At 41.4% G+C, this 10,941-nt stretch overlaps 1 protein-coding gene across 1 annotated transcript; it reads right to left on the minus strand.

Annotated features, from left to right (window-relative positions):
• Nucleotides 1-918: 918 nt before the first annotated feature.
• Nucleotides 919-9,602, minus strand: LOC135544056 (zinc-binding protein A33-like). Its single transcript, XM_064971422.1, has 6 exons — nt 8,887-9,602; nt 8,625-8,711; nt 3,543-3,773; nt 3,417-3,439; nt 2,942-3,060; nt 919-2,677 (listed from the first exon to the last, which is right to left on the minus strand). Exons 1-6 carry the CDS (start codon nt 9,274-9,276, stop codon nt 2,121-2,123), a joined length of 1,407 nt encoding a protein of 468 aa, XP_064827494.1. The 5' UTR covers nt 9,277-9,602; the 3' UTR covers nt 919-2,120.
• Nucleotides 9,603-10,941: the final 1,339 nt, after the last annotated feature.

Here is a 10,941-nt window from a genome sequence, read left to right on the forward strand (position 1 = left end):
ACTCCTATCATAAACCATGGGGTAACATCAGAACTATATGTTTATTTTATTCGCCCAAGGTCTGGCTATGAAAGACTACATCCAAGCAGAATCATAGATCTGTAATACAGAACAGACAATGACTCCCCCTGCTGCCTGTCTGTGTGAACTGAACTCAGTCCTCTACTACTGCTGCCTGTCTGTGTGAACTGAACTCAGTCCTCCACTACTGCTGCCTGTCTGTGTGAACTGAACTCAGTCCTCCACTACTGCTGCCTGTCTGTGTGAACTGAACTCAGTCCTCCACTACTGCTGCCTGTCTGTGTGAACTGAACTCAGTCCTCCACTACTGCTGCCTGTCTGTGTGAACTGAACTCAGTCCTCCACTACTGCTGCCTGTCTGTGTGAACTGAAGTCAGTCCTCCACTACTGCTGCCTGTCTGTGTGAACTGAACTCAGTCCTCTACTACTGCTGCCTGTCTGTGTGAACTGAACTCAGTCCTCTACTACTGCTGCCTGTCTGTGTGAACTGAACTCAGTCCTCTACTACTGCTGCCCGTCTGTGTGAACTAAAGTCAGTCCTCCACTACTGATGTTGTTATACTGTTCTAAAGGACTGGTTTCCCAGACACAGGTTAAACCTAGACCAGGACTAAAAGTAATTCTCCATGGAGATTCTTCACTGAAAGAGCTTTTTAGTCCAGGACTAGGCTTAATCTGTGCCCTGGACACCGACCCATTGAGAACAACAAACCGTTAAGATTTAAATATGGAAGTCCCATTTGGCTCAGTTGGTAATGCAGGGCACTTGTCACGCCAGGGTTGAGGGTTTCAATTCCCAGAGGACCAGCACAAAAAAAAGTTTAAAAAATGATTAATTCACTACTGTAAATCTCTCTGGATGAGGATGACTGAAATGTAATGTCAGACAGACAAACACAGATTTAAATGTAATTTTATGTATAAAATGAAAACTGGCGTAATACATGAGAAAGGCTGTAAAACATAACCATGGTATTAAACACAGCAGCAATTACTCAACTTACATAGAATTACACTAGAATGGAGAAACACACTTCACAAACAGGAAGCCCATTACTGATAGAGAAGAAACCTAAAAGCGCTTAAAAAGGCTAAATAACGAAACAGTAAAAGTAAATAAAAAACCAGAAGGATGAATTCAGGAAGTGAGAGGGAGTCAGTTCTTTGGAGAGGAAGTGGGAGAGAGAGGGGGAGTGGGATCTCAGTCACTGCCAAGCTGAGTCAAAGGTAGTGTTGCATCAACTAATTAATGCATGTCATTGACTGACAGATTGCTGTACCATACTTGGTTAGCGGATACTTCACTAGAAGATTAACTGAACAGTAACAATTCCCTAGTCAAACTGTTCAAAAGGACAACGAGGATATCTGTGTTCAGTACACCTGGCAAAATGGAACCCCCCCCCCGATATATTCCAAATCTGTCCCATTAAGTCGATGTTGAATGAGATTCAGCAGCAGGCACACTCACTGAAACACAGCAAACAGAACTAAACCTGCAGTTCTCATGTCTATCAGACAAGAGTTTACGGATATTAAGACACATTAAAATTAACAAACTGATTTGTTTCAATTAATGCATTTGAAATTGGTCAACAATGTTCCCACAGCAATCGTTTTTGTCAATTTCCTTTTAGCTTGTAGTTTTGTTTTCACAGGAACCCCGACTTGTGTAATTATCAGCTCTAACTGTACTATACTGTTACAGAGGCCTTGTGTAATTATCAGCTCTAACTGTACTATACTGTTACAGAGGCCTTGTGTAATTATCAGCTCTAACTGTACTATACTGTTACAGAGGCCTTGTGTAATTATCAGCTCTAACTGTACTATACTGTTACAGAGGCCTTGTGTAATTATCAGCTCTAACTGTACTATACTGTTACAGAGGCCTTGTGTAATTATCAGCTCTAACTGTACTATACTGTTACAGAGGCCTTGTGTAATTATCAGCTCTAACTGTACTATACTGTTACAGAGGCCTTGTGTAATTATCAGCTCTAACTGTACTATACTGTTACAGAGGCCTTGTGTAATTATCAGCTCTAACTGTACTATACTGTTACAGAGGCCTTGTGTAATTATCAGCTCTAACTGTACTATACTGTTACAGAGGCCTTCACTGGCATAACCCTGACGTAGTCCCCACTGAGAAACGGAAAAATTCTCTCAGTGAAACTCAGTGAAAATATTTGTGGGTTTTTGAAGAAACACCCAATGCGTTGGTTATTGACAGGATCAGAAAGTGACACCGTTTCTTTGTCCCAGTCCAGCTGCACTCGGATCCTCTGGGGTTGCACTTTAAAGGGTTCAAGACAGTAACATGCATTCGGTGACACTTGGTCAATATAGTCACTTCCTTCTCTTGAGAGTACATACCAGACTCCACTAATGTGCCACCGAGACGTCTCCTTCCTATCGCAAGACTCTATGGCTACACCTACTGCCCACTCTTTGCTGTCCCCAACCTCTACGTCCCAACTGTGTGTCCCCGAGCTGAAGCCCTCGGAGCCCAGGACAGCATAGCGGTGTTTAAACCTCTCTGGGTTGTCAGGAATCTGCTGTTGGTCATCACTGAGTCTGCATGTGAAGCTGGTCAGGTCACCAGACAGGATGAGATCTGGGTGAGCAGTGTTGGGATCCAGAATCACAGGAGCTGAGAGGAGAGAGAACACAGATTATTTTAAAGTGGGAACTCGTAGTAGTAGGAGCAGGTCATGTTTATACAAAACGGATGACTTTTTTTCCCCTTCAGTGTTGAGTCCCGTGATTTACACATATTGAAATAAGTGTGATATTGTTTATTTGTTGTTTTACCTTGTATATTTTATTCTATACAATTGTAAAGCGTCTTTGGGTCCTTGAAAAGCTCTATATAAATCCTATGTATGTATTATTATCATCATAAAATAGTACTCACTGTACTCAACAATTTCCTGCATATTCTCCCAGACTCTGAACTGCAGGTTGCCAAGGTGTCTGGCCACATCAATCAGCGCCCCTGAAACCCTCTCTGGATCTGGCAATATGCACTGAACTCTGGGAGAACATTAAGGAGTCAGTGCTGCTGTAGGGTTGGGTTCAGAACCACAGAGGGGAGAGAACATGAAATCAAATCAAACTTTATTTGTCAAGTGCACCGAATACAACAAGTGAAGACTTTACCATGAAATGCTGAATACAAGCCCTTGACCAACAGTGTAGTTCAAGAAGAGTTAAGAAAATATTTACCAAATAAACAAAAGTAAAAAACAAAAAGTAACAAAAACGAGGCTATGTACATGGGGTACCGGTACCGAATCAGTGAGCGGGGGTACAGGTTAGAGGTAGTCAGTGCTGCTGTAGGGTTGGGTTCAGAACCACAGAGGGGATAGAAACGAGGGAAGATCCCTTACCTTTTCTTGATGACCTCATAGTCCTGCAGGAGAACAAAGTGTCAGATTAGACATGACATTATCAAGATGTAGAAGTTTCAATTCTCTACTTAAAACAGAGGGAGATCTCTCTTTTTTGTCTCTTACCTGGAGCAAAGAAATGTTTTCAGCCCCTAGCTCCTCCTCTAGGGTTTGGATGGTGTCAGAAAGGGACGATATCTCTCTGTTCATCTCCTCAATCTTCCTCATCATCATTTGACTCTTGTTGTCTTGGTCTTGCTTCAGGGCAGCTATCCTGACTACCGTTTCATTCCGTAGAAACTGGTGAAGCTCCTCAAACTGTTCCCTTATTTTCCTCTCTGTGGACAGGGCCTGGCTCTGAAGACAACACATCCAGAGCTTGAATGAGTTTTAAAGTTTATTCACCATGTGCACAGGATACAACAGGTGTTAAAACAGCACAGTGAAGTTCTTACCTTGAGAGCTCTTTCCCAACAACGCAGTGATGATGATAGTAATTTTATATTAGTATCTAAATTATCTTTATTATTTATATTGTCTTATCTATTTTATTAGTAATTTTATATTAGTATCTAAATTATTAATAAAATAGATAAGACAATTATAAATAAAGATAATTTAGATGCTAATAATATAAATAACGATAATAATAAAGATAATAATTTAGATGCTAATAAAAATACAAATATGGATATAAATAATTCAAATAGATAAGACAATAATTTAGATACTAATAAATAAAGAATTTAGATGCTAATAATATAAATAATAAAGATAAAGAATTTAGATACTAATAAGATAAATAATAACGATAATAATGTAGATGGAGATAAATAATTTAGATAATTTAAATAGATAATACATAAAATACTAATATAGATAATGACGATGATTAGATATGTGAGTTAAAGAAACAAGAATGCAAGTATATACAGGTCAGTACCTTATTCAATGTTCAGGGGAACTGGAGTGGTTGTGTATACATACTGGTAGACTGGTGGGATATACATGTAAACCGGGCTGAATAGTGACTGGTAACAGGAATATATACACGCACACTTGAAGTTGGAGGTTTTCATTCACTAATTTTGGAGTCATTAAAACTCGTTTTTCAAACACTTCACAATTTTCTTGTTAACAAACTATAGTTTTGGCAAGTCGGTTAGGACATCTAATTTGTGTATAACAAGTAATTTTTCAAACAATTGTTTACAGACAGATCTTTTCACTATCACAATTCCAGTGGGTCAGAAGTTTACATACCCTATGTTTACTGCCTTTAAACAGCTTGGAAAACTCCAGAAAATCATGTCATAGCATTAAAAGTTTCTGATAGGCTAATTGGCATCATTTGAGTCAATTGGCGGTGTACCTGTGGATGTATTTCAAGGCCTACCTTCAAACTCAGCGCCTCTTAGCTTGACATCATGGGAAAATCTAAAGAAATCAGCCAAGACCTCAGAATAAAAATGTAAAAAAGTAAAAGGAGTCACAGTAAAACAAGTCCTATATCGACATAAGCCGAAAGGCCGCTCCGCAAGGAAGAAGCCACTGCTCCAAACGGCCACAAAAAAAGCCAGACTACGGTTTGCAACTGCACATGGGGACAAAGATCGTACTTTTTGGAGAAATGTCCTCTGGCCTGATGAAACAAAAATAGAACTGTTTGGCCATAATGACCATCTTTATGTTTGGAGGAAAAAGTGGGAGGCTTGCAAGCCGAAGAAAACCATCCCAACCGTGAAGCACAGGGGAGGCAGCATCATGTTGTGGGGGTGCTTTGCTACAGGAGGGACTGGTGCACTTCACAAAATAGATGGCATCGAGGCAGGAAATGTATGTGGATATATTGAAGCAACATCTCAAGACATCAGTCAGGAAGTTAAAGTTTGGTCGCAAGTCAGTCTTCCAAATGGACAATGACCCGAAGCATACTTCCAAAGTTGTGGCAAAATGGCTTAAGGACAACAAAGTCAAGGTATTGGAGTGGCCATCACAAAGCCCTGACATCAATCCCATAGAAAATTTGTGGGCAGAACTGAAAAAGTGCGTGCGAGCAAGGAGGCCTACAAACCTGACTCAGTTACACCAGCCTTGTCAGGAGGAATGGAACAAAATTCACCTAACTTATTGTGGGAAACTTGTGGAAGGATACCCAAAATGTTTGACCCAAGTTTAAATTGTTTAAGGCAATGCTACCAAATACTAATTGAGTGTATGTAAACTTCTGACCCACTGGGAATATGATGAAAGTAATAAAAGCTCAAATCTCTATTCTGACATTTCAAATTCTTAAAATAAAGTGGTGATCTTAACTGACCGAAGACAGGGTCTTTATACCAGGATTAAATGTTAGGAATTGTTAAAAACTGAGTTTGAATGTATTTGGCTAAGGTGTATGTAAACTTCTGACTGTACATATACACAGGGGGAAAAACATGCAACAATTTCCATTTTTACTGAGTTAGGAAATCAGTAAATTGAAAAAGCAATGCAATTCACACAAACGGGCAGGGGCCCACCCATTTGGGAGCCAGGCCCACCCACTGGGGAGCTAGGCCCAACCAAAAACAACAATTTTGTTGTTTTTTTCCATACAAAAGTGATTTATTACAGACAGAAATACCCCCCCCCCCCCATACTGCCAAATTACTGCACCTGTGTAATGATCATGCGCTTTAATCTGCTTCTTAATATTCCACACCTGTCAGGTAGATGGATAATCTTGGCAAAGGAGAAATGCTCACTAACAGGGATGTAAACAAATGTGCACAAAATATGAGAGAAATAGGCTTTTTGTGCATATGGAATATTTATTTGCCAGGTAGAGACCTGTGAATGGGCAGAGTCAGTGTGGATCGTCTGTGGTAGAGGAAACACAGTAGTAGCCACTTAACAGACTCACAGCAAGGGGATAGAAGCCATTTAGGAGTCTGTTTGTCTGAGCCTTTATGAAGCGGTACCGCCTGCCAGACGGGAGAAAAGAGAACAGTCCATGTGTCGGGTGGCTGGAGTCTCAGACACCGCCTGGCATGCATGTCTGCATACGTACGGGTGCACACAAGTGGAGTACCAGCACCTCAAATATTCTACCGCTTCTCACTACAGGCACCTCATAGAATATTGGCTCTGAACTGTGATTAGTAGCAGCACCTATTATTTCAGCCCAATAAATTTATAATATTACTATTTACCCGATGGAAAATGTCCCTAAATTTCAAAACAATTCCCTGGTTTACCAGAAATCCTGGTTGGAAGATATCTGGAATTGAGAGGTAGTGAGGAGGAAATCCAGTAATCCTCAAACCAGGGCATTTTGTAACCCTACTATTGTTATTCTTTAAGGTAATTCGGTTCAGCCACAAATCCAGGGAACGAAGGGAAACTTAGCCAGCAGATACGGCCCGCTTGCTTACAGATGCACTATGGTCAGACAGACTTCCTGGTTAGGTCAACAGCAGAGTGTGGGAGATATGGCCCAGAAAACATACCTCAACCCAAGGATGGAAAAAGGCCTTGTACTCCGAATGATCCCATCTGTTACACCAAGAAGATTGAACAACTTGTAGTTTTCTGTAAAACTGCCCCTTTAGTCCTCCTGCGAGGTAGCAGAAGCCACAGCAGCCATTTTGGAAAGGCAGTGTCAGACTATCAGCTACTTTGTTGTTCAAGGCGATGTGCTGGAAATGTGATGTTGAAAGGGGAAATGGCGCAAATGGATGTTCTGTTTGAATCAGATGGCGTGTCGAATGGAGATGAGTGAGAAGAATTATATTACAGTGGTGAATACGAAAGGAAATAAGGATTGGTGTTACCCGGGAGATCAGTTTGAAGTCTATACAAATCATGGATGTGTTGGATAAGGCGACATCGATGAGAGTAACGGGAAATTGGCTTATTTTGGTTTTCTGTGCATCTATGGAACAGAAGGAGAGTGCTCTGCACCTCTAGAAGATATAGGTTGGAAATGTGCTGTGTGAGGATCCTCAATGCAGGGAACCTATCAAGGGTGTCATCTCTGGGATGACGCTAGAAACGAATGCAAAGTATATACGTGACGAATTGGATCACCTTGTTGGTGCATACCGAATGACCCACATGGAAAGAGGAAGCCCACTCCATCCATTCTATTGTTTTTTGACGAAGAGTCTCTCCCTTCTTACATGTGAGTTCAGTGAGATTCCCTGTGGGAGGGGTGAGATTTGAACTGTGACTGAAGGAGTGGGTTGTTTTTTTGATGGAGTCCACGGAATGCCAAGAGTGTGCAAAGCTGTCATCAAGGCAAAGGGTGGCTACTCTGAAGAACCTCAAATATATTTTTTGATTTGTTTTACAGTTTTTTGGTTACTACATGATTCCATGTGTGCTATTTCATAGTTTTGATGTCTTCATTATTATAATTTAAAAAACTGGAATGAGTAGGTGCCCAAACTTTTGACTGGTACTGTGCGTGTGTGTTTATGTGAGATATTTATAAATAGATACACATTTTTTATTTTTACCCACTTTTTCTCCTCAATTTTGATCTTGTCTCATCACTGCAACTCTCCAACGGGCGAGGCGAAGGTCGAGTCATGTGTCCTCTGAAAAATGACCCACCAAACTGCGCCTCAACACACGCCCACTTAACTCAGATGGCAGCAGCATCAATGTATCGGAGGAAACACTGTTCAACTGACACCCGAAGTCAGCCTGCAGGCCTGCCACAAGGGATGCCTAGAGCACGATGAGCCAAGTAAAAGCCCACCCCCAGTCAAACTCTCCCCTAACCCGGACGACGCTGGGCCAATTGTGTGCCGCCCTATGGGACTCTCGATCACGGCCGGTTGTGACACAGCCTGGGATCGACCCCGGGTCTGTAGTGACGCCTTAGATTGCTATGCCACTCGGGAGGCCTGGCTCTGCAGTGTCTTAATCTCCATAGGAAGCCTGTCCGACCATTGTGCAGCTGTAAGCAAGCGAGTCAGATCTGCTGGCTGAGGGAAACTCTACACAGAAACATAAAAGCCACTCAGTTCTTTTTGATTTGACCTTTATTTAACTAGGCAAGTCAGTTAAGAACAAAATATTATTTTCAATGACGGCCTAGGAACAGAACTGCCTGTTCAGGGGCAGAACAACAGATTTGTACCTTTTCAGCTCGGGGATTTGAACTTCCAACCTTTCGGTTACTAGTCCAACGCTCTAACCACTAGGCTACCCTCTTACCGTGATGGTATCTGCCGTTTGAACACAAGTTCGACTGTCTGCCTCAAGGACCTCCAGTTTGTTCTGTAGGAGCTTCAGCACAGACTCCTGGAATTAAACAGTAACATTTTAAATATATCAGGTTACTGAGAAAACATTTTCTCTAAAGGGCATCAGCACCTACACTAAGCAGTGGTGTTCAGTAATTGTTGCATGTTGTAGGAAAAAGCTAAATGTAACAGGCGTTTATTCTATTGCCACACAGTGTTTATTTCTCACTCGCCTTATATTCTTTGGCAGCTTCGTCCATGGGGCAGAACTTGTGGTTTGTGTGTAACTCAGAAGTCTGGCACACCAGGCAAGCAGGTTGTCCGTGGTCACGACAGAAAAGTTTGTATTTCTCCCCATGCAGACTGCAGAGGACACTTGCAGATGCTTTCTCCTTTGAGTAGGCCTCACAGAGGTTCTTCAAAGCCCGATTGAGGGGTGCATCACTGAGTTTTGATCTTTTCCTACAAACTGGACATTCCTTCACTTCTCTCTCCCTCCAGTAGCCATGTATACAGTCTTTACAGAAGCTGTGGCTACACAACAGGATGACTGGGTCTCTGAAGATGTCTCGGCATACGGGACAGGTGAGGTCCTCCTCTGGAAGAGAAGATGTGGTGGCCATTTTCCCCCTCAAATCCCACGTCTTCCTTCGGGAAAAAGAACAACCGTACTGGCACACTTTCACGTGAGTTTCGCTGCGAACTCAAACAAGCACTTACTTGCTGCTTCGTTATTGTTTCTTGACGTATTGTTTGTAACACATGTAACTTGCAACGTATTGAGTAATACAATAAAGTGAACTTCTTTGCTGTGAAGGCAAGTGAGCTGTGTTGTTATTGTGACTCGTCTTCTATAATGTTATGGCCATCCGCAAACAAACGATAGGAGTGTTATCTCATACTGCCGTGACGCATGCAAGAATAACTAAGTACTTCCGGTTCACGAATTTTTGGAATCCTTCAGAATAAGACTTTCTTCTACGGTATATTGACGATCACACATCCCGCTATCTACAATGCGGGATAGAAACATGATTCACCCCCCAAAAACGTACCTACAAAAAAATGTTTACGTTAAAAACAAATAAAACGGATCTGATCCATACACAGGCTCCAGGTGATCCTGGGAGTGCGGGTTTTCCGACGCCAGTACCCCTTGTAAGTCTTCATTTTCAAAAACGTTTCTGCCGCAGCCGCAATAATGTCCAGTTTCTTCGACTTATGCTGTACAGTTTATAACTGTGGCAATGAACGCAACAAAATAAAACTTTTTAACACGCATGGTATTTTTTGTCTGGGGGCAAACATTTACTACATGCTGTGGTGTATCCACCACCATATATTCACCAGCATCACTTGTTTTCTCAATTATTTTATTTGCCTCGGCATAGGAGATTCGATTGACCGCTTTAACTTTTGCCACCTCAATTTCACCCTTACAGGGCACTCCATGAACTCAGGATCATGATCCACACCACAATTGCAACTGTCCTTCTACATAGGTTCTTCCGTGAACTCTGTCTTGAAATAGGCACATTCTTCTCTGCTTCCCTGGGTCCTTAAAGTGTACAAGACAGTGGTACACTGTTTTCTGTCATTATACCTGCTAAAATAATGGTTAATAAATAAGTGGGGGCTCTATAAAATGTGATTTCTTCCCCAAATTATGTTGTATATTTTCCCCCAATTTTATTTTTTCTGTTTTTAGATTTTGGGGGGGTTTCACTCTCAAATTCCAATTGTTTGTAGAGAACCAGCACAATTGGATGTCCTGGGTCAATGTCAATGCTTAAATCACATCAGAAGACCATGGAAGAAAAATAACACTTTTAGATTTTGGACTAATTCCCCTTTAATTGTGCATCTAGCAAGTGAGGAATTTTCCATCTAATGTGCAGATGGTTCTGTACTGCTGCTGCTCATTTCATAGCAACGTTTGCAAATAATAGAAACAGATGATCTACTTATTATATACGTCCGCCAGGTAAGACAACTTTGCAGTTAACATTTACTTGAGAAGGTTTTAGGGAAAATCTTTCTGTCAACCCACAAGACAGTTATCACATCAACTGGCTACTAGTCTTTACTGTGAGCCGTTGGTGAATCAAATGGTATTTGTCACAATGCAACAGGTATAGTACACTTTAGTTTGAAATGAACCACAGGTCTTCATGCCATGCATTACATAACTTACATTTACATTATGGTAAGTGATGGCAGGGTTGGTGTTGGTGAGCAAATACAATTATCAAGAATCTTGTCATAGAATGCAACACAATCAGGCATAA

The sequence above is a fragment of the Oncorhynchus masou genome, chromosome 8 (genome assembly GCF_036934945.1).
Source record: "Oncorhynchus masou masou isolate Uvic2021 chromosome 8, UVic_Omas_1.1, whole genome shotgun sequence".
Lineage (NCBI taxonomy): Eukaryota > Metazoa > Chordata > Actinopteri > Salmoniformes > Salmonidae > Oncorhynchus > Oncorhynchus masou.

Bases quoted from the DNA above. Each gene is read 5' to 3' on its own strand.
- LOC135544056 (XM_064971422.1), bottom strand. From the start codon at position 9,276: ATGGCCACCACATCTTCTCTTCCAGAGGAGGACCTCACCTGTCCCGTA. The intron at 8,712-8,886 runs GCGAGTGAGAAA...GTTTAATTCCAG, and splicing joins AAGCTGCCAAAGAATATAAG to GAGTCTGTGCTGAAGCTCCT. The intron at 3,061-3,416 runs GTAAGGGATCTT...ATGTTCTCCCAG, and splicing joins TATGAGGTCATCAAGAAAAG to AGTTCAGTGCATATTGCCAG.